The 24,082-nt window shown below is 47.0% G+C and overlaps 1 protein-coding gene across 2 annotated transcripts in view; it reads right to left on the bottom strand.

Annotated features, from left to right (window-relative positions):
- Nucleotides 1-24,082, bottom strand: part of LOC144597952 (flavin-containing monooxygenase 5-like) — a 39,566-nt gene that overhangs the window by 8,797 nt on the left and 6,687 nt on the right. The window contains exons 3-8 of one of the 2 annotated variants that reach the window (XM_078407781.1): nucleotides 21,252-21,440; nucleotides 19,648-19,813; nucleotides 14,399-14,541; nucleotides 10,919-11,106; nucleotides 8,809-9,161; nucleotides 3,768-3,840 (exon numbers count right to left, since the gene is read on the bottom strand). In XM_078407781.1, the coding sequence (XP_078263907.1) occupies nucleotides 3,768-3,840; nucleotides 8,809-9,161; nucleotides 10,919-11,106; nucleotides 14,399-14,541; nucleotides 19,648-19,813; nucleotides 21,252-21,440 (1,112 nt within the window). The remainder of the gene's footprint in view (nucleotides 1-3,767; nucleotides 3,841-8,808; nucleotides 9,162-10,918; nucleotides 11,107-14,398; nucleotides 14,542-19,647; nucleotides 19,814-21,251; nucleotides 21,441-24,082) is intronic. The other variant, XR_013547809.1, reaches the window with a different exon arrangement.

The following is a 24,082-nucleotide window of genomic DNA, read 5'->3' as shown; positions in this document are numbered from 1 at the left end:
TGGGTACTGTAGACTCTGGATCGATGACTATGCCAGACAAGTCCGGTTCTTGTATAACAGGCTAGGAGAGGAGAAAGATAAGGTGGAATGGGACCCGAAAGAACAACAGGATTTCCATCAGCTAAAGAATAGCTTGATAACTGCCCCTGTCTTAGCCCTGCCATCAATAGGCCAGCCCTACCATTTGTTTGTAAATATGGAGGATGGGATAGCCCTTGGGGTATTGACCCAAAGGAGGGGGGGAAGCCGGCAGCCTGTGGCATTCTTATCAAAAGTATTGGACCCAGTGTCACGAGGATGGCCTGTCTGTATACAGGCAGTGGCAGCCACAGCGGTCCTAGTAGAGGAGAGCAGGAAATTAACCTTGGGGGGGGTTTTGGTGGTCTCCACCCCACATACGGTGAGAACAATATTGGCACAGAGGTCCCAGAGGTGGTTAACAGACTCAAGGATATTAAAATATGAGGCTATCCTAATGGAAAAGGATGATTTGACCCTGATTACGGACAAAAACTTAAATCCATCTCAGTTTTTGTACCCGCCCGAAGAAAAGGAAAAAGGGACAGAGAAGCCAGAACATGATTGTAGTGAGATAATAGAATTGGAGACTAAGAGTAGGGAAGACCTGGAGGAACAGCCTCTGGCTGAGGGAGGTGGATGGTTTATAGATGGGTCATCTCGGTGCATAGATGGGAAAAGACACAGTGGATACGCCATAATTGACGGGAATACATTAAGTGATATAGAGGCTGGGCGATTACCTGGGAGCTGGTCAGCCCAGTCCTGTGAGCTCTATGCCCTGATGCGGGCATTGGAGTTACTTGAAGGCAAAGAAAGCACCATATATACTGATTCGAAATATGCCTTTGGGGTGGTGCATACCTTTGGAAAGATTTGGAAGGAAAGGGGAATGATAACAGCGAGAGGAAAGGAGTTAGCACATGAACAGTTGATTGGAAAAACCTTGGAATCATTGGCAAAGTCAGAGCAAATAGCAGTAGTACATGTGGCGGGACATCAGAAGGGAAATTCTCTAGAGGCCCGGGGAAACAGAGCCGCGGACGAGATGGCAAAGCGGGCGGCTCTACAGGGGACAGTAAAGATGATGTCTCTGATACCTCTCAGGGAGGGGATAGAGAAGATACCCGTGTTTTCCGAGTTCGAAATAGATAGGAGGAATGAGTTGGGAGCGAGAATAGCAAAAGATGGACGGTGGTGGACGCCGGATGGGAAGCAACTGCTAAATGGAAATACCTCCTAGTGGTGGTGGCTCACTTAGAATTCGAACCGCCCCACGAAAGGATATAGCAGTATCCCCCTACGAAATGTTGTTTGGGTTACCTTATTTGGGAAAGATAGAAGGAATACCCACCCTAGAGGGTAGTGATGTTTTCTTAAGGAACTATGTACTGGCAGTATCTCGTTCTATTACAGAATTAAAAACCAAGGGGCTGCTGGCACAGAGTCCCCCTCTCGACTTTGCAATCCATTCTGTGAAGGCGGGAGACTGGGTTCTTGTGAAATCGTGGAAGGAGGAAAAATCGCAACCCCGTTGGACTGGTCCGTATTTGGTATTGTTGACCATGGAGACGGCAGTGCGGACGAAAGAGAAAGGGTGGACACACGCAGTGCGAATAAAGGGATCAGTGGAACCTCCGGCTGAGGAGGACTGGACAGTAAGGCAAGGGAGGAAACCACTGACTCTGATCTTTGAGAAAGGACAATTGAACTAAAAGATTACAATGCAGTGCGTGGCACTGGTGTTCACGATGGTTGCCACTGTAAGTAAATGCATGGACGGCTGTGATAAATGTTACCACCCCATCAGGTATGGTGGACAAACCAGAAGGTCTTTTACCTATCATTCTTATGCGCATGACTCATGTTATACCCATAGGACCAGAACCAGCTGTAAGGAGGTGGGGGTAGAATACTACTTAGTGCAGAATTTGGGATACACAGGAATGAGGATGTATGGCACCTGCCCCAGAGGGGAGAGATGGTTTTGCTTATGGAAAGCCGGGCAGTGGGGGATGGGGACCCGGTTGGGGAAGGAACATCTAGACAGGCAAAAAGAAATCCTAATAAACTGGCTACGAGCAAAAGGGATAACCCGACTAGTCCCACCAGCCCCAACTAAGAGACCTCAAGTAAATTCCTGAATTGGGAGGGAATCTCTTTGTGGACCTGGCTACCAGGATTGCTCAGACGCTGGATGTCAAGGACTGCTCATTTCATATTATGGGCCAGCCACCTGGGCTCAGGATGGTTCCTGGGGATATCGTACCCCAGTGTACATGCTAAACCGGCTAATACGCTTACAGGCTGTATTAGAGGTGATCACTAATCGAACGGCTGCCGCTCTAGAAATGTTGGCAAAGCAGCAAACGCAGATGAGAACAGCAATATACCAAAATCGATTAGCCTTGGACTACCTCCTAGCCGAAGAAGGAGGGGTATGTGGGAAATTCAACCTCTCTAATTGTTGCCTGAATATTGACGATAACGGACAGGCAGTAATGGACATATCCGAAGGAATCCGGAAATTGGCGCATGTTCCGATACAAAAATGGAACTCAATTATGGGCATTGGATGGTGGGATTCCCTCCTGGGAGGATCATGGTGGAGAACGGTGGCACTGGTGATCTTATGTGCACTGGCTGGGCTGATCTTTATCCCCTGTTGTATACCTTGTGTTATCCCCTGTTGTATACCTTGTGTTAGGGGACTCATAACTAGGAGCATAAGTCAGGAGGATTCAGCAGAAGGGAGGGAGATTCAACGAAGTTGTACTGTATAAAGAGAAGGCACTGTCTTTGTCTCGGTGTGTCTCAGTTTAGGGAGGCACCCGGTTCTGCAGACTCGTGAATAAATTTCTTGTTTCCACGACTTTGTCTCTGGCATCGTGATTGTGAGCACTCACATTTTACATCTCACACCCGGTGTGCCAGATAGTGTTAGTGTGCGGGGATCGCTGGTCGGCGCGGACTCGGTGGCCTGTTTCTGCGCTGTATCTCTAAACTAAATGGATGAGAATCCGGGTGGGACACAAGGAAGAGAGGGGGCTAAAGGTGTGAGGGGAGGAGAAGGAGGGGGGTTGCTTGTAGGAGAGTTACTTAAACAGGCAGATACCTGTCAGGGAAGGTGATCCATTTTAGCACTATAAAAGATATCCTTGGGTCTACTGACTATCAACCATTCATTTACTAATCCTATGTTAATCACTTTTCTGTTATTATTATCCTCACATTTTCATCGACACCTCTAGACTCTACCACCTACCTGTAGACCAGAGGAGATGGGACTGTTTTCTTTGGAGAAGAGGCGAGGGGAAATGTGACGGAAGCATATCAAATGATAGGGGATCTGGGCAGGGTGATGGTGGGAGGTTTTCCCATAGATTAGTTTAATTTAGTTGACATGGAAATAGGCTTCTCGGCCTACCGAGTCTACGCCAACCATCGTTCACCCGTTCTCACTAGTTCTATGTTATCCCACTTTCTCGTCCACTCCCTACACACGAGGGGACAATTTACAGATTAACCTACAGATCCCACAAGTTTTTTGGGACGTGAGGAGAAAACCCACCGTTCAAACGAGGAAACTCCACACAAAGATACAACAGGCAAGGTCGGGATCGAACCCGGGCCTCTGGTGCTGTGAGGCAGCAGCTCTATCAGCTACGCCACGCTTGTGCCAGTATAATGCAACTTGATAACAAGGCCCCTATCTGCGCTGTTGATGTGTGTGATATGTAGTGTAATACCTTTTGGCCATTTCATCCCTTTTCTTCACGATGTCCGCCGTCATATCGTCAACACAAGGCAGTTTAGCCAAGCCTATGGAACAACATAAAAGAATTGTGCTCAGCTCATTGAGTCATGCAAAAGTAAATAGAAAGATTGCCAACATTGCTGAGTGCAGTAAGGGGCTGGCTGCTCTGATAGAATGGCTTTGACAGCTGGCGAGGCCCAAACTACAACCTCCCTCCTCCTCACCATTCCTATTCACTATATTCACTATTCCACACCAGCCCTCCAAGCCCTTAAGCTGTTAAAACCTTTGCCAAACTTAGTGTAGTTTTTGGTCTTTGTACCTTTTCATACCTCTCCCCTGACTCGCAGTCTGAAGAAGGGTCTTGACCCGAAACGTCACCCACTTCTATTCTCCAGAGATGCTGCCTGTCCTGCTGTTACTCCAGCAACGTGTGTCTTTCTACAATGTAAACCAGCATCTGCAGTTCCTTCCTACACATTAGTGTAGTTTAGTTTAGATTATTACTATCACATGCAGTGAAAAGCTTTGTATGCATGCTATCCAAAGGAAAGACTATACATGATTACAATCAAGCCGCCCACAAGTGAACAGATAAAGGATAAAGGGTACAACGTTTATTGCAAAGATATAACAGTATAACAGGTATAACAGAGCTTTATTTGTCGTTCGGTACCGAAGTACCGAACGAAACTACATAGCAGTCATAGAAAGAAAAAAAAAAAGAACACAAGACACACAACCCCAACACAAACGTCCATCACAGTGACTCCAAACACCCCCTCACTGTGATGGAGGCAACAAAACTTCCCCTCTCTTCCCCACGCCCACGGACAGACAGCTCGTCCCCGACCGACCCGCACAGTCCCCGCACCGGGCGCTGAAACGTCTCGCGGCCGAACCGGGCGATGAAAGGCCCGCGACCAAGCCTTGCGCAGCTAAGTCCCGCAGCCGAGCCGCACCAGCGGTGAAAAGTCCCGCAGCCGAGCCGCACCGGGCGGTGTTAAGTCCCGCAGCCGAGCCGCACCGGACGGTGTTAAGTCCCGCAGCCGAGTTGCACCGGGCGGTGTTAAGCCCCGCAGCCGAGCTGCACCGGGCGGTGTTAAGCCCCGCAGCCGAGCCGCACCCCGCGCCGTGAGGAAGAGAAAAGTTCCCCACACCCACCCACCCACACCCACCCCCCACACACCACCACCCCCTCCCACACATACACAACCAAAAAAATATATATAAAAATCATCCCAACACCGACACTCAACAAAAAAAAGACGGACAGACTGCTAGTCAGCCGCTGCCGTTAGGCGCCGCCACGTGTAATATTGAATCTGATAAATTCCTATTAAGGATAGTTCAAAAAGTGTCCAATGGAATAGATGGGAGGTCAGGACTGCACTCTAGCTGATGAGAACACCGTTCAGTTGCCTGATAACAGCAGGGAAGAAACTGTCCCTGAATCTGGAGAGGTTTGTGAACTTGAGCGTCAAAGACTCTACTGTTTGGGCAGCAAGCACGGTGGCGCAGCGGTAGAGTTGCTGCCTCACAGTGCCAGAGACCCCGGTTCGATCCTGACTACGGGCATTGCCTGTACGGAGTTTGCACGTTCTTCCTGTCACCGTGGATTTTCTCCGAATGCTCCGGTTTCCTCCCACATTCCAAACACGTGCAGGTTTGTAGGTTAATTGGCTTCAGTAAATTGCCCCCAGAGTGTAGGATAGAACCAGTGTGAATGGGCGATTGCTGGTCGGCGCGGACTCGGGCCGAAGGGCCTGTTTCCACGCTGTACCTCTAAACTAAACTAAACTGGTCTAAAAAGTTGAGATCTTGAACAGACCATCAATTAGCCATCAGCAAAGAGAATTATTTCCTTCTTTCTCAGCTGGGGTTTGACTGCATTTCACAAACGTTAGACCAAGTTAGAAAGCAAAGAAAAATGCACCTCCAAAGCAGATTAAATTTGAGACAGTATGTGGCAGATATTGAATTTAGAATCTGCTGGACAGAATGGCAATGTATTCATCTGAAAGCCAAGAGAGGAACTGTAATTGTCAAGAAAATAATCCATATCATATTTAGTGTAAGAAAATAACTGGTACAAATCGAAGGTATTTATTTCACAAAATGCTGGAGTAACTCAGCGGGTCAGGCAGCATCTCAGGAGAGAAGGAATGGGCGACACTTTGGGTCGAGACCCTTCTTCAGACCATATCATATTTAGGTTAGTTTGGAGACAGTGCCTTCGACCCACCAAGTCCATCGATCACCCGTTCACACTAGTTCTATGTTATTCTACTTTCCCATCTATTCGCTACAAACTAGGGCCAATTTACTGAGGCTATTTAACATACAAACCTGCACGCCTTTGGGATGTCGGAGGAAACTGGAGTACCCCGAGGAAACCCAGGCGGTCACAGGGAGAACATACAGTGCATTCAGAAAGTATTCAGACCCCTTCACTTTTTCCACATTTTGCTACGTTACAGCCTTATTTTAAAATGGATTAAATTCTTTTTTTTTAAAATCATCAATCTACGCACAATACACCATAATAAAAAAGTGAAAACAGATGTTTAGAAATTTTTGCAAAGTAATTAAAAAGAAATAACTGTAATATCACATTTACATAAGTATTCAGACCCTTTACTCAGTAGTTTGTTGAGGCACCTTTGGCAGTGATTACAGCCTCAAGTCTTCTTGGGTATGACGCTACAAGCTTGGCACACCTGTATTTGGGTAATTTCTCCCATTCTTCTCTGCAGATCCTCTCAAGCTCTGTCAGGTTGGATGGGGAGCGTCGATGCACAGCTATTTTCAGGTCCCTCCAGAGATGTTCGATCGGGTTCAAGTCCGGGCTCTGGCTGGGCCACTCAAGGACATTCACAGACTTGTCACGAAGCCACTCCTGCGATGTCTTGGCTGTGTGCTTAGGGTCATTGTCCTGTTGGAAGGTGAACCTCCGCCCCAGTCTGAGGTCCAGAACGCTCTGGAGCAGGTTTAACTCAAGGATCTCTCTGTACTTTGCTCCGTTCATCTTTCCCTCGATCCTGACTAGTCTCCCAGTTCCTGCCGCTGAAAAACATCCCCACAGCATGATGCTGCCACCACCATGCTTCACCGTAGGTATGGTATTGGCCAGGTGATGAGCGGTGCCGCTTGGCATTCAGGCCAAAGAGTTCAATCTTGGTTTCATCAGACCAGGGAATCTTGTTTCTCATGGTCTGAGAGTCCTTTAGGTGCCATTTGGCAAACTCCAAGCGGGCTGTCATGTGCCTTTTACTGAGGAGTGGCTTCCGTCTGGCCACTCTACCATAAAGGCGTGATTGGTGGATTACTGCAGATATAGTTGTCCTTCTGGAAGGTTCTCCCATCTCCACAGAGGAATTCTGGAGCTCTGTCAGAGTGACCATCGGGTTCTTGGTCACCTCCCTGACCAAGGCCCTTCTCCCCCGATTGCTCAGTTTGGCCGGGCGGCCAGCTCTATGAAGAGTCCTGGTGGTTCCAAAGTTCTTCCATTTAAGAATGACGGAGACCACTGTGCTCTTCGGGACCTGCAATGCTGCAGAAATTGTTTTATACCCTTCCCCAGATCTGTGTCTCGACACAATCCTGTCTCGGAGGTCTACGGACAATTCCTTCGTCTTCATGGCTTGGTTTTTGCTCTGACATGCACTATCAACTATGGGACCTTATATAGACAGGTGTGTGCCTTTCCAAATCATGTCCAGTCAATTTAGTTTACCACTGGTGGACTCCAATCAAGTTGTAGAAACATCTCAAGGATAATCAATGGAAACAGGATGAACATAAGCTCTATTTTGAGTGTCAGAGCAAAGGGTCTGAATACTTATGTAAATGTGATATTTCAGTTATTTCTTTTTAATTACTTTGCAAAAATTTCTAAACACCTGTTTTCGCTTTTTTATTATAGGGTATTGTGTGTAGATTGATGTTAAAAAAATAAGGCTGTAACGAAACAAAATGTGGAAAAAGTGAAGGGGTCTGAATACTTTCCGAATGCACTGTACAAACTCTATGCACAAACAGCACCGAGCTCAGGATTGAACCCGGGTCTCTGGCGCTGTATGGCAGAGGCTGTACCAGCTACACAGCTGTGCAACACACTATGGTATCACGTCAACAACAAGACTACCTAATTAGAGGATGGTGAATCACAGAGGCTGTGGAGGCCGTCAATGGTTATTTTTAAGGCAGAGATAGACAGATTCTTGATTAGTACAGGCGTCAGGGGTTATGGGGAGAAGGCTGCAGAACGGGGTTAAGAGGGAAACATAGAAACATAGAAAATAGGTGCAGGAGTAGGCCATTCGGCCCTTCGAGCCTGCACCGCCATTCAATATGATCATGGCTGATCATCCAGCTCAGTATCCTGTACCTGCCTTCTCTCCATACCCCCTGATCCCTTTAGCCACAAGGGCCACATCTAACCCTCTTAAATATAGCCAATGAACTGGCCTCAACTACCTTCTGTGGCACAGATTCACCACTCTCTGTGTGAAAAAAAACTTTCTCATCTCGGTCCTAAAAGACTTCCCCCTTATCCTTAAACTGTAACCCCTTGTTCTGGACTTCCCCAACATCGGGAACAATCTTCCTGAATCTAGCTTGTCCAACCCCTTAAGAATTTTGTGAGTTTCTATAAGATCCCCCCTCAATCTTCTAAATTCCAGCGAGTACAAGCCGAGTCTATCAAGTCTTTCTTCATATGAAAGTCCTGCCATCCCAGGAATCAATCTGGTGAACCTCCTCTGTACTCCCTCTATGGCAAGAATGTCTTTCCTCAGATTAGGAGGCCAAAACTGTACGCAATACTCCAGGTGTGGTCTCACCAATGCCCTGTACAACTGCAGCAGAACCTCCCTGCTCCTATACTTAAATCCCAAGGGAGAGATAGATCGGCGATGATTGAATGGCAGAGTAGACTTGATGGGCCAAATGGCCTTATTCTGCTCCGATCATTCATGAACCTATGAACTTATGAGTGCAAGTTAGTGATGCTTTGAAAAATGTCCGCATACCGTTAAAGACCCTCGTAGCCCAACGAGCCTGGATTTCTGATATTGGCATGATGGCTCCCCAGGGCTGGACAAGGCCGACGATCGCCAGGGTCTGCTGTTCTAGCCGAGGAGGAAAGACATACTTGTACAGAGGAACATGGTTTTCGTTGACGTCAACGGTGGTCTTATCCAGAATGGGGAAAGCAAAAGTGTATCCCGTTGCAAATACAACAACATCGACCTCTTCTGACGTACTATCTTGAAAGATGGCTGCCGATTCAGTAAATTCCCTCACATTGGGTTTCACAAGAACACTTCCAGTTATTATGCAATTTGGCAAATTATCATTAACCATCGGATGTTGGCTCAGAACCCTGGAGGAGAGAGATAACAATCCGGCTAGAACGACTGCATTGCATTGGAGTTAACCTTTCAGAATTAACACGGTTAGAGTTAGTCATACAGCAGAAATACAGGCCCTTTGGCCCAACGAGTCCATGCCAGCCATCAAATCCATCCATACTAGTTCATTTGTTTAGTTTAGTGATATAGCACAGAAACAGACCCTTCGACCCACTGACTCTGCACTTTACATGAATTCCGTAAATTCGTACAAAGCGAATTTACAGAAAACTCTGCCTTCAGTGTGGAATAGGTCAGGAGGACACATTATTGGCAACAATGCTGAATACAAGATTCAACTGTCAGCTCCTTATGCCAGTTTACCCACTGAACAAAAATCAGATTCATTTCTGGTTTCTGGAGGGAGAGACAGATTGCATTTTGCAATGATCTTTGGCAAAGATTCTCCCCGAGCATCACCCCTACATCGAGAGAATCAATCTTCAAGTGCAGAGCAATCTTCAAGCGCAGCGATCCCCACACACTAACACGTTCTACGAACAATTATACCAATTAGCCAATTTAACCTACCTACCGGCACGTCTTTGGAATGTGGGAGGAAGCCGGAGCACACAGAGAAAACACACGCGGTCATAGGGAGAACGTGCAAACTCCATACCAACAGCACCCGTTATCAGGATCAAACCCGGGTGTCTGGCGCCGTGAGGCAGCAACTCTACTGCCGCGCCACTGTGTCCCACAGTTGATCTGAAACATTGTCGTTTCTCTCTCCCGCCACAGAGGCTGGCTGACATGGTGAATACTCCCCACATTCTTTGCTTTCAGTTGCAACTCTAGCATCAGTCGTCATGTATTGCTAAATGCTTCAAGTGAACACGATGACAAAATGGGAAACCACGCCAAATGGAAAACAGGGTAGATGGCCAAAAGTGAACAAAAAAATAATGTAAGGGGAGCAGCCAGGTACCTTCAAGGTAAGACAAAGATGGTCGGGGAAAGAATAGTGAGGGCTGATAACTAATAGGGATAGAAACATAGAAACATAGAAAATAGGCGCAGGAGTAGGCCATTCGGCCCTTCGAGCCTGCACCGCCATTCAATATGATCATGGCTGATCATCCAACTCAGTAACCTGTACCTGCCTTCTCTCCATACCCCATGTTTTGTGCTAATGTGGTGACAGGGATGTGATGGCAGACTGAGCCTAATAGTAGAGGCATGGAATGCAGCAGTGGCGACACCCAAGTTTCAGGAACTTCATTGATTGTGTTATGGCATTGGAACAGAAAATTGGATCTACTTGTGGATAATCTTTTTATTCTGCAATCAAGACCTAGTTTGTTACCTAATGAAGTATTTCTGTAACCTCCATTCTGTTATCGGGGCTGCCGGGAACAAAGGTGGACAAGGCAGGGGTTGGTGGGGGGGGGGGGTGGGGGAAACACTAAAAATGAAGGGGGACCCAGTGAGTGGGGAGGGCGGGGCTGTGACAATAAAGTACCATTGACTCATTGAATTGAATAATTGAAGACCTCGTTTTACTGTTCACCACGTTTCTGTGCAATCTTGTCAGCTGAGAATATAAAAGCTGTACCAAAGTGGTGCTCAGCAGATCAGCCTTGACTGGGCACCTGGTGCGCGCCAGTTTTAATGAATCTCCCTTTGCTCCCCATCTACCTCCACTTGGCCTGTCCATTTGCTCCTGCAACGATCACAGACAGACGATCACAGCTTCTCGAACGCGATCGATGCCAGTGTTATTACTCACCTGTGGGTGGGTTGCAAACCGTAGTTTGCATGATCAAATCGACTGTTTAGATGTCTCTCAAACAGCCAGGCAGCTAGAGGTGGAGGGGCCAATTGATAAGCTCGACGGGTGTGGGCCATGTCAGCAGGGTATCCTCTCTCAGCCACTCGGTTGATTATCCAGGCGCCCCTTCTCGTACTCAGAAACACCTGCAAGACATTTAGATCATAAGATCTTAAATGATAGCAGCAAATTAGGCCATTTGGCCCATTGAGTCTACTCCACAATTCCATCATGGCTAATCTATCGCTCCCTCCTAACCCCATTCTCCTGCCATCTCCCCATAACCTCTGACACCCGTACTAATCAAAAATCTGTCAAATCTTGGCCGTAGGAATATCGACTGATGGCCTCCACAGCTTTCTGTGGCAAAGAATTCCACAGATTCACCACCCTCTGACTCAAGAAATTTCTCCTCATCTCCTTCCTAAAAGAACGTTCTTTAATTCTGAGGCTGTGACCTCTAGTCCTAGACTCTCCCACTAGTGGAAACATCCTTTCCACATCCGCTCTATCCAAGCCTTTCACTATTCGGTACGTTTCAATGAGATCCTCCCTCATTCTTCTAAACTCCAGCGAGTACAGGCCCAGTGCTATCAAACGCTTATCATATGTTGACCTACTCATTCCTGGGATCATTCTTGTAAAGAACACAGGGATGCACATCTTAAAAGCTGCAACCTAGACAAAAACAAAGACAAAAGGCCCCTATCTCAACTGCAATCATTCCCCCCCCCCCCCCCCCCCCCCCCCGCAAGGGAACTGATCATGCTTCTAAACAGGAAGAGAAAGAAGCCCAATTGCATTAGGATTTCAACCTGTAAATATTAACCTGTTCCTCTGGCTGAAATAAAGGCTTGGATAGAGTGGATGTGGAGAGGATGTTTCCACTAGTGGGAGAGTCTAGGACCAGAGGTCACAGCCTCAGCATAAACGGACGTTCCTTTTGGAAGGCGATGAGAAGGAATTTCTTTAGTCAGAGGGTGGTGAATCTGTGGAATTCATTGCCACAGAAGGCTGTGGAGGCCGTCAGTGGATATTTATATGGCAAAGATGGATAGATTCTTGATTGGTATGGGTGTCAGGGGTTATGGAGAGAAGGCAGGAGCATGGGGTTTGGAGGGAAAGATAGATCAGCCATGATTGAATGGCAGAGTAGACTTGATGGCTGCTGAATGGCCTAAATTTGTTTCTATCACTTATGGACATGATAATATATAAATATCATTTGCAAAATGATCAATCCTTGCATTGAAGGAGAATGCAAAGTTTAAGAAATATTTAGACAGGAACATGGATAGGATAGGTTTAGAGTGATATGGGCCAAACGTAGGCAGGTGAAAGTAGTGTAGATGGGACATGTTGGTCGGTGCGGGCAAGTGGGGCCGGAAGGTCAGTTTCCACACTGTATGATTCTATGACTCTCTGTGGCTTCTAATGTTTGGCTGGCAAGATAATTAAATGTGGGGTAAATTAATAAATGGGCCATGACAATAATAATAATAATAATAATAATAATAATAGCAACAACAATAATAATAATAATTAGATAAATAATATACAGGTCATAATATAAAAATAATATATAAACATAATTTCCAAAATGATCAATCCGTGCATTACAGAAGAAAGATTTGGAAAGGAAAAATCATTAAATTTGGACTAAAATAATAAACAGGTCATAAACATAAACATAACAACATAATAATAACATGCTAATAATATTAATGATAACATGCTAATAATGTTAATGATAACCAAAAGTCTGTAGTCTCTTTTTGAACTGGTTTCTTTCACTCACATGTTTAAACTGAAATGTTGTATTCTTAATGTTTTAATGTTTTATGCTTTATTCTTAATTGTTTACTGTATGTTCGTGTTGTTACTTGTGAGTGGAGCACCAAGGCACATGCCTTGTATGTGTACATACTTGGCCAATAAACTTATTCATTCATTTATTCATAACATGCTAATAATGCTAATGATATTATGTTAATAATATGTTAAGATGTTAATAGAAATGGATCATTAACAATAATAATAACAATACTGATAACATAAAAATAATAAGTGGGTCATTAAGATAAAAATAATATAATTTGAAAAATATTCAATCCTTACATTGCAGAAGAAGGATTTGGCAGGGAAGATAATTCAATGTGGGGTAAATTAATAAATAGGTCACAAACGTAAAGTTAGGAAGGAATTCCAAATACATTTCTTTAACCAGATGGTGGCTGGATGATGAAATTTGTGACCTGTGGATTAGTTGTGGCAAATAGCACAAGATGGATCAGGAGGAAGAAAGGAAGGATATTGTGATACAGTTAAATGAGGAGTTTGAAGGAGGTGGTGCAGCAGAAAATATAGGAGTTTAGTTGGTAAAAGGAGAGGATAATTTGAACTCTCAAGCTTTCTCTGGCATTGTGAGGTAGTCTGTGTTAAAACTGTACGTATCAGTCTTGCAGCCAGCGTCTGCAAAATTGGGGATGTCCCATTGCTTAGCTTAGTTTAGTTTAGTTTAGGTGTCACGTGCACCAAGGTACAGTGAGAACTTTTTTGTTGCGTGCTCTCCAGTCAGCGAAAAGACTATACGAATGTTGAAAGGCCTGGCTAGAGTGGATGTGGAGAGGATGATTCCACTAGTGGGAGAATCTAGGACCAGAGGGCACCGCCTCAGAATAAAAGGATGTTCCTTTAGAAAGGAATCGAGGAGGAACTTCTTTAGAGGAATCTATGGAATTCATTGCCACAGACGGCTGTGGAGGCCAAGTCACTGGATATTTTTAAGGCGGAGATTGACAGATTCTTGATTGGTACGGGTGTCAGGGGTTATGGGGAGAAGGCAGGAGAATGGGGTTGAGTGGGAATGGTAGATCAGCCATGATTGAATGGCGGAGTAGACTTGATGGGCCAAATGGCCTAATTCTGTTACTAGAACTTATGACCTTGTACATGATTACAATTGAGCCATCCACAGTGCGCAGGTACAGGATAAAAGGAATAACGTGTGGTGGAAGATAAAGTCCAGAGAAGTCTGAGGGTCTCCAACGAGGTAGATGGTAAGGTTAGGACCCGTCTAGTGGTGATAGGATGGTTCAGTTTCTGCTTATGGAAGGACCGTTCAGAAGTCTGAAAACAGCGGGAAAGGAGCTGTTCCTGAGTCTGGTGGTGCGCGCTTTCAAGCTTCTGTACCTTCTGCCGGACCGGAGTGGGGGAGGGGGAGGAGGAGGAGGAATGAGCAGGGGTGGGAAAAGTTCCTTGATTATGTTGGCTGCTTTCCCAAGGAAGCAGAGGGTGATGGCAAAGAGATGTTTTTGTAACATTTTATTATAGATCAGGCCTGAAACCAAACGATCTCCCAGAACCAGAAGATTTTAATTTTAAACACACTCAGTGCTTAAGGTGGATTCACATTATTTTGTCCGTGTTGCTCCTTACCTGTTTAGCAAGTCGACTGATTTCAACTGCAAGATCGCCCCCTGAGTTTCCAATACCAATGACTACCACTCTTTTCCCTTCAAATATCAGCGGCTGTTTATAATCCTTGCTGTGCATATATTGGCCCTTGAATTTCTCTAAACCTGGGGATATAGGCAAGAGACAAACAGAGAGGCATTTTACAAAATGGTTCAATGGTGTCTGTACCGTCATGTGTACAGAGATACAGTGAAAAGCTTGTTCCGCATGCGATCCAGTTAAACCATACTGTACATGAGTACAATAGATCCTCTACTAGAACAGCACGCAGAGAGTCGCCATGTTCTGCCGCCATCTTGCAACTTCCAAGTCTCTAAAAATTCCACCCGGTGTCTTGGTGGCACTGGGTCAATGGAGTAGGGTTCGGCCTGGCCCAGTACCAGCTCCTTCCACCACAGCTATGAGCAGCTGCCCTCAACCAAGTAGGTTCAGGTTTATTATTGTGACGTGCACTGAGGTACAGTGAACAGCTTCGTTTTGGATGCTATCCAAACAGATCAGATAATACATTCATGTCAAACTCGCGTATAATAGGTAGAACAAAAAGGGGAAGATGCAGAGTGCAGAATATGGTTCTCAGCATTGTAGCCCGCCACTTCCAGAGACAAAGTCCAATGTCCACAATGGGGTAGAGGTGAATCGGACAGTACAACATCAGCTAGAGGATGTTCCGAAGCCTGATAACAAATCCAATGTCCACATCGAGGTCATGGAAGGACCCTTGAGAAACCTGATAACAGATGGGAAGATGCAGTCCCTGAATCTGGTGGTAAGCATTTTTAAACTTTGGTACCTTCTGCCTAATGGGAGCAAGAAGAAGAAGGAATGACCAGCATAGGATGTCTTTGATTATGGTGGCTGTTTTTTCCAGGCAGCGTGAAGTATAGATGGAGTCAATGGTGGGGAGTCTGGTCTGTGTGATGGACTGGGCTTATTCCACAACTCCTGACCTGTGCATGAAGCAGTTAGCTAGGCACATAGATACGTAGGGAATGGAGGGACATGGATCACATGCGGGCAAGGAGATTAGTTTAACTTTGCATCATGTTCGGCTCAAACATTGTGAGCCAAAGGGCCTGTGTTGTGCTGTTCCAGTCAGGAGAAGGGTCACGACATGAAAAGTCACCTCTTCCTTTTCTGAAGAGATGCTGTCTGTCCCGCTGAGTTACTCCAGCTTTTTGTGTCTGTCTTCTATGTTCCAAAGGTTTGGTCATTACAACGTTGTTGTTTGAGTGACATTGTTTATCACAGATCAGCAGCTGCACAGCTGCAACGAAGGGGAACAAAATACCGGGTTGCAGAGGCTGTTTTCCAAAGCATTGGACAACCTGGAAATACTTCTTATTCAGGGCTTGCAACTTGCCTTGTACAGAACTACACAATGCATTGGGAAAAAATCTGCTTTCAGTATTCAGACGTACAGTTTACAGTTTAGTTTATTGTCACGTGTACCGAGCTACGGTGAAAAGCTTTTGTTGTGTTGCTAACCAGTCAGAGCAAAGACATTACATGATGACAATTGAGCCACCCACAGTGTACAGATACATGATAAAGGGAATAACGTTTAGTACAAGGCAAAGTCCAGTAAAGTCCGATCAATGATAGTTCGAGAGTCTCCATTGAGGTAGATCGTGGCTCAGGACCGCTCTCTAGTTGGTGATAAGATGGTTCAGTTGCCCGGTAACAGCTGGGAAGAAACTGTCCCTGACTCTGGAGGTGTGGATGTGCAGGTACGTTGGTCTAGGCAGCATGTTCGGCACAGACATTGTGGGCCAAAGGGCCTGTTCCCGTACTGTAAATGGAGCCATCTACCCCGACTTACAGCAGTGTTACGTCCCGCCTACCCTCACGTAAGTCAGATGTTAGGGACGTTCTACTGTGCAGGTGTGAATTTAATATTCAACGCAGAGACCACGGGGGGAGCTCCGACGCGGAGACCATGGGGAGAGCTCTGACGCAGAGACCATGTAGGGGGAACTCCAAGGTGGAGGCCACGGGGGAGCGCCAGCGTGGAGATCTTGCGGGAGGAGCTCTGGCGCGGAGACCATGCAGGGGGAGCTCCGGTGCGGAGACCACGGCGGGAGCTCCAATGTGTAGACCACGGGTGGAGCTCCAGCGCGGAGACCATGCGGGAGGAGTTCCGGCGCAGAGACCACGGGGAGAGCTCCGTCGCGGAGACCAAGGGGGGAGCTCCAAGGTGGAGACCACCGGTGAGCTCCAGCGTGGAGACCATGCGGGAGGAGCTTCGGCGCGGAGACCACAGGGGGAGCTCCAAGGTGGAGACCACGGGTGAGCTCCAGCGCTGAGACCATGTAGGGGGATCTCCAAGGCGGAGACCACGGGGGGAGCTCCAAGGTGGAGACCACGGGTGAGCTCCAGCGCGGAGACCGTGCGGGAGGAGCTCCGGCGCGGAGACCACGGGGGGAGCTCCAAGGTGGAGACCACGGGGGGAACTCCAAGGTGGAGACCTCGGGTGAGCTCCAGCGCGGAGACCATGCGGGAGGAGCTCCGGCGCGGAGACCACGGGGGGAGCTCCAAGGTGGAGACCACGGGTAAGCTGCAGCGCGGAGACCATGTAGGGGGATGTCCAAGGTGGAGACCACGGGGGAGCTCCAAGGTGGAGACCACGGGTGAGCTCCAGCGTGGAGACCATGCGGGATGAGCTCCAGCGCGGAGACCATGCGGGAGCTCCAAGGTGGAGACCACGGGTGAGCTCCAGCGTGGAGACCATGCGGGAGGAGCTCCGGCGCGGAGACCACGGGGGGAGCTCCAAGGTGGAGACCACGGGGGGAACTCCAAGGTGGAGACCACGGGTGAGCTCCAGCGCGGAGACCATGTAGGGGGATGTCCAAGGTGGAGACCACGGGGGAGCTCCAAGGTGGAGGCCACGGGTGAGATCCAGCGTGGAGACCATGCGGGATGAGCTCCAGCGCGGAGACCATGCGGGAGCTCCAAGGTGGAGACCACGGGTGAGCTCCAACGTGGAGACCATGCGGGAGGAGCTCCAGCTCGGAGACCATGCGGGAGCTCCAAGGTGGAGACCACAGGTGAGCTCCAGTGCGGAGACCATGCGGGAGGAGCTCCGGCGCGGAGACCACGGGGGGAGCTCCGGCGCAGAGACCACGGGGGGAACTCCAAGGTGGAGACCACGGGTAAGCTCCAGCGCGGAGACCATGTAGGAGGATGTCCAAGGTGGAGACCACGGGGGAGCTCCAGCGCGGAGACCATGTAGGGGGAGCTCCGGCGCGGAGACCTTGCAGGGGAGCTCCGGCGCGGAGACCACTGGGGAACATCCAAGAGAACTGCTGACTGGCTAGCGGAAACGGCCACATGCGCTGAAGTGCGTGATTATCGAAACACACAACTCGAAAATAAAGCCGTGGGCTTAGAGAATTGCTTATGCATGTGCAAGTTTCTGGAAGTTGACTTATGTCAGTCAAGGAGTGGCTGTAATAAATCTTTAGTTTAGTTTATTATTGTCACGGGTACCAAAGTGCAACGAAAAACTTTTTATTGCTGCTATCCAGGTAGCGGAAATACTATACATGATTACAATCCAGCCGCCCATGGTGTACAGATACAGGAAAAGGGAATAACGTTTAGTGCAAGATAAAGTCCAGAAAGACGGATTAAAGATAGTCCGAGGGTCTAAAATGAGGTAGATGGCAGGTCAGTGTAAGATTTGAGAAGTTTTCCCTCATTTGGAAAGCAACACAATACCAAAGAGCTGCAGTTTGGACATTTTAAACAAGAAACTGGGGCTGATAGCGGAGAAAGGCTGCGGTCAGATTAACAAAGGATGTCACAATCCGTGGGTCCTAAAATGGCCGCAGGACCTCGTGACCAGCCACAAAAAGTAAAAACCTTACATCCCAGTCTCTAGGTTTTCTGCAAAGCCACGGCCAGAACAAAGGATGAGTATTGGCCATGCAGAAACCTACGAAACCAGGTCGGAGTCCAGACACTGGGGCGCTGACATCAGCATACTCACAATGCCCCAAGCCGACCTAAACAGTTCATCTCAGTGAGGGGGCACAATAGCCCATAGAAAACTACCTGGTAGGTGATGGGAAACCAGTTAACACCCATCACCTCACAATGAAATCCCAATTCACACCGTCTGGCCATCCCCGGTATCCCCGAACATAAGCGCAGATCAGAAGAAAATCTCATACATATCTTTTTGAACAAAGAGATTCCAAGATCTGGCGGGAGATAGGACGGGTCAGAAACAGTATAACTGGCCACGACTTTTGGGTGAAAGAGTTAAGTTAAGTTAAGTCAACTAGAGAAGAAAACCTGCAGGGAATGCAAGCAGGCAAGTCAGAAGGAAGTCAAACGAATGCAGGAGGAAGAAACGACAGGCAAGGAGAACGGATGCAAGAGAGAGGAACAGGCACGCAACTCGAGAAGAAATACTGCAAAACGAACAGCCAGTAACCCCAGTAATAGCCCCATGGTGAGCATGTACTCCAAATCCTACATATCCTGGACATAGTTTAGTGTAGAGGGGAGGGTGGTTGTGAATAAACATTGGGTGTGTATTAAAATATGTGTTGGTCAATTTTGCGATGTGTCGTACGTTCCCCATCTTACAGTCGTGTATATGTCTTGTAGAACTGTGTGTGTTTTATGATTCATAGTTATAAGTATTCATGTGATTCGGTATGTGTTTTATAGACATGTATTATAGAACTGTATAAGTATTCATGGACAATAGTCCCAAGCGCTCAATAAAAGCCTTTTTCATTTAAACCCTGGTTTTAAAATCTGGTCTGGTTGAATGTTTTCTGCACTATAAGAGCTCCTGCATCTAAGTCCAGTGTCTAGAACCGTAAGGGGTGAGTGGGTCGAACCACTCACGGGGAACCAGTGTGCACGGCCTGGTCAAGGGATCAGAGCAAGGCACGGGGACCTTAGGTCGGGCGAAAGCTCGGCGCAGAAACCCCTTACATCAGGACCGCTCTCTAGTTGGTGATAGGTTGGTTCAGTTGCCCGATAACAGCGGGGAAGAAACTGTCCCTGAACCAGGAGGTGTGCGTTTTCACACTTCTGTACCTCTTGCCTGATGGGGGAGGGGAGAAGAGGGTGAGACTGGTCCTCGATTATGCTGCTGGCCTTGCCGAGGCAGCGTGGAGTGTAGACGGGGCCAATGGAAGGGAGTGCCGACACCTTGCGCTTTATCTGATGAATGCCGCCATGTTACTCACCAGGAAATGAATCCAGTGGCAAGTGAGGGTTGGTGTGATGGCCAGTACAGACCAAAACAGCATCGAAGGTCATTGTTTCCAAGTTTCCCTCGACATCCTTTGTCACAACGTCCCACTGCCCGGTGGAGGGGAAATCCACTCTCTTTGTAACACTGCAGACACTGGTCTGGAGGGACCGAGGGGGAATACGATTAGACAATAGACAATAGAAAACAGGTGCAGGAGAAGGCCATTCGGCCCTTCGAGCCAGCACCGCCATTCAATGTGATCATGGCTGATCATTCTCAATCAGTACCCCGTTCCTGCCTTCTCCCCATACCCCCTGACTCCGCTATCCTTAAGAGCTCTATCTAGCTCTCTCTTGAATGTATTCAGAGAATTGGCCTCCACTGCCCTCTGAGGCAGAGAATTCCACAGATTCACAACTCTCTGACTAAAAAAGTTTTTTCTCATCTCAGTTCTAAATGGCCTACCCCTTATTCTTAAACTGTGGCCCCTGGTTCTGGACTCCCCCAACATTGGGAACATGTTTCCTGCCTCTAACGTGTCCAACCCCTTAATAATTTTATACGTTTCGATAAGATCCCCTCTCATCCTTCTAAATTCCAGTGTATACAAACCTAGTCGCTCCAGTCTTTCAACATATGACAGTCCCGCCATTCCGGGAATTAACCTAGTAAACCTACGCTGCACGCCCTCAATAGCAAGAATAGACAGTCAACGGCAAACTCATTCAACGTAGAGTTTTCGCAAATGGGGTCAAAATGTAGACAGGTGGAAATGTTTACATACTTTAGAATTAAATAATATTACTTCCTTTTTCTAGTTTTTCTACATTAGCTTTTTGACTCGTTGTTACCCAAATAAGTGCTTTGATTTGCAGAGACAAGGAACTGCAGAGGCTGGTTTACAAAACAAAAACCCACACACACACATAAAGTACTGGAGTACCTCAGCAGATCAGGCAGCTTTTCCGGGGAACATGGATAGATGACGATTCAGGTCTGTTAATCGGTCTGAAGAAGGGTCCTGACCCGAAATGTCACCTATCCATGTCCTCCAGAGATGCTGCCTGACCCGCTGAGTTATTCCATTGGTTTGTGTCTTTAAATTAAAAAAAACCATTTTCAGTATTTTTGTTTGGTTTTCTTTTATGTTTCAAGCTGCCAGCAGTGGAAGTCCGAAGAAGTGTCCCGACCCGAAACGTAGTCTCAATAGACAATAGGTGCAGGAGGAGGCCATTCGGCCCTTCGAGCCAGCACCGCCATTCAATGTGATCATGGCTGATCATACTCAATCAGTACCCCGTTCCTGCCTTCTCCCCATACCCCCTGACTCCGCTATCCTTAAGAACTCTATCTAGCTCTCTCTTGAATGCATTCAGAGAATTGGCCTCCACTGCCTTCTGAGGCAGAGAATTCCACAGATTCACAACTCTCTGACTGAAAAAGGTTTTCCTCATCTCAGTTCTAAATGGCCTACCCCTTATTCTCAAGAAGGGTCCCACCTTGAAACATCACCTATCCATGCTCTCCAGAGATTCTACTTGACCTGCCGAGTAACACCAGCACATTGTGTCATATTTTTAAGATCTAAAGCCTCACCTGAAATCGTATGTACTTCAGCAGGTCGAAGTGCGTGGCATAAAGACGGAAATAGTCCATAATCCTGGAGTTGTGCATGTAATTTGGATATTCTTCTGGAATTGGAAAATCACTGTAGCACATCATCTCTTTGGATGTATTGATGACCAATGATTTATAGATGCTGGGCCTCCCGTCTGTTACTTTCTCCTGAGTAAAATAAGCAGAATTACTTTAGTAGCAAGCTAATGCTAAATTTCCACGGAGCTCCTCACCAAACTCTCAAAACACTCCTCCCAAGTGCTCACAGCTTGATGTATCTCAGTAAAGTCACCAACAGGTTGCCTCCTTTCAAGACTGTACGTTTGTGCAGAGGCTCCTTATGGTTCTATCACAAGTAAAGGGCAACCAATGCTCCAATTTCTCAGGTCCACAATGACCAGATTATTTGAGGTATTTATTCACAAAATGCTGGAGTAACTCAGCAGGTCAGGCAGCATCTCAGGAGAGAAGGAATGGGTGACGTTTCGGGTCGAGACCCTTCTTCAGGGGGGCAGGACAAAGGAAGGATATAGGTGGAGACAGGAAGACAGAGGGAGATCTGGGAAGGGGGAGGGGAAGAGAGGGACAGAGGAACTATCTAAAGTGGGAGAAGTCGATGTTCATACCACTGGGCTGCAAGCTGCCCAGGCGAAATATGAGGTGCTTTTCCTCCAATTTCCAGTGGGCCTCACTATGGCACTGGAGGAGGCCCATGACAGAAAGGTCAGACTGGGAATGGGAGGGGGAGTTGAAGTGCTCGGCCACCGGGAGATCAGGTTGGTTAAGGCGGACCGAGCGCAGGTGTTGAGCGAAGCGATCGCCGAGCCTGCGCTTGGTTTCGCCGATGTAAAGAAGTTGACATCTAGAGCAGCGGATGCAATAGATGAGGTTGGAGGAGGTGCAGGTGAACCTCTGTCTCACCTGGGAAGACTGTTTGGGAGGGAGGTAAAGGGACAGGTGTTGCATCTCGTGATTTGATTCGTGATTCGTGATCTAATTTGAGGTCTGACTTGTAGTAATACACAGTGGCGATACCCAAGGTTTAGTTTAGCTTAGAGATACAGCACGGAAACAGGCCCTTCGGCCCACCGATCCACACTGACCAGCGATCTCCGTACATTAACACTACTCTACACACACAAGGGACAATTTTACATTTACACCAAGCCAAGTAACCTCCAAACCTGTATGTCTTTGGAATGTGGGATGAAACCGAAGATCTTGGAGAAAACCCACGCAGGTCACAGGGAGAACGTACAAACACCGTACAGACAAGCACCCATAGTCAGGAACAAATCCAGGTTTCTGGCGCTATGAGGCAGCAACTCTACCGCTGCACCACTGTGCCATTTTGTTTAAAGATAGGTGTGAACACAACTGAGTGTGACACTAATTAATGTTTAGACACTGAGAATGTCTGAAGGGTTTTTGTAGAGTTTTTTGTTTTGTATATATATTGATTCTGAATAAAGTTTATGTTTGGAAATATGTTGTGTGGACACATTAGGTTTGTTATTGGGTGGCCAGACATCGAGTGCAAAAGTACATTTACGTAAAAATATTCTTTTGTTGATGTTAAATCCATTTTGAATTGATCTTGGCGAAAGTAGGAAATAAGGGCAAATGCTGGAGACCAAATAAAAGCAGAGAATGTTGTAAAGACGCAGCAGGTCAGGCCGAGCTAACGATTCAGGCTGACACCCTTCATCAGTACGTCTTTCGTGCAGTTTAGAGTTACAGCATGGAAACAGCACCTTCTGCCCACCACCGAGTCCACGTAGACCATCGATCACCCATTCACAATAGTTCTAAGACAATAGACAATAGGTGCAGGAGGAGGCCATTCGGCCCTTCGAGCCAACACCGCCATTCAATGTGATCATGGCTGATCATTCTCAATCAGTACCCCGTTCCTACCTTCTCCCCATACCCCCTGACTCCGCTATCCTTAAAAGCTCTATCTAGCTCTCTCTTGAATGCATTCAGAGAATTGGCCTCCACTGCCTTCTGAGGCAGAGAATTCCACAGATTCACAACTCTCTGACTGAAAAAGTTTTTCCTCACCTCAGTTCTAAATGGCCTACCCCTTATTCTTAAACTGTGGCCCCTTGTTCTGGACTCCCCCAACATTGGGAACATGTTTCCTGCCTCTAACGTGTCCAACCCCTTAATAATCTTATAATTTACGTTTCGATAAGATCTCCCCTCTGCTCAATACAAAGAGGGTTTAACTGAGGGGGCCCACAGACTTTCCCATTTCCGACACAGGGTTCCAGACCTAAAAAGTCAACCATTCTCTTTCCGCAGATGCTGCCTGACCTGCTGAGTATTTTCTGGTTTTCATTGTTTAGTTTAGTTTAGCTTAGTTTATTGTGTAAGAAGGAACTGCAGATGCTGTTTAAAACCGAAGACAGACACAAAAGACGATCTGAAGAAGGGTCTCGACCCGAAACGTCACCAGAGATGCTGCCTGTCCCGTGCATTTTGTAAATTTGTAAAAACCTTTATTGTCACTACACAAAGTACAGCGAAATTAAAGCAGTCCAGATGATGCAATCACACACAGCAGACAGTACAAAGGGTAAACCTTTATCCATAACAAGCTAAACCTAATCTACTGAATTAAACAAACTGACCTCTAATACAATATAGACAAAACAATTACAATACGGTCGAGGCAGTGTACAGTGCAATCAAGACAGCAAGTTATTGCACAGCAATGAGACCTAACATATTGCAAGTGCCGTTTTTTTTTTTTTAAATAAAAGAAATTATGTAATTAAATATAAGGTGCGGTCGGTTGTAACATG

This window comes from Rhinoraja longicauda, chromosome 11 (genome assembly GCF_053455715.1).
Source record: "Rhinoraja longicauda isolate Sanriku21f chromosome 11, sRhiLon1.1, whole genome shotgun sequence".
In the NCBI taxonomy this organism is placed as follows: domain Eukaryota; kingdom Metazoa; phylum Chordata; class Chondrichthyes; order Rajiformes; family Arhynchobatidae; genus Rhinoraja; species Rhinoraja longicauda.
Note: the sequence above shows the minus strand (reverse complement) of the source record. Positions and strands in the feature narration are given on the sequence as shown.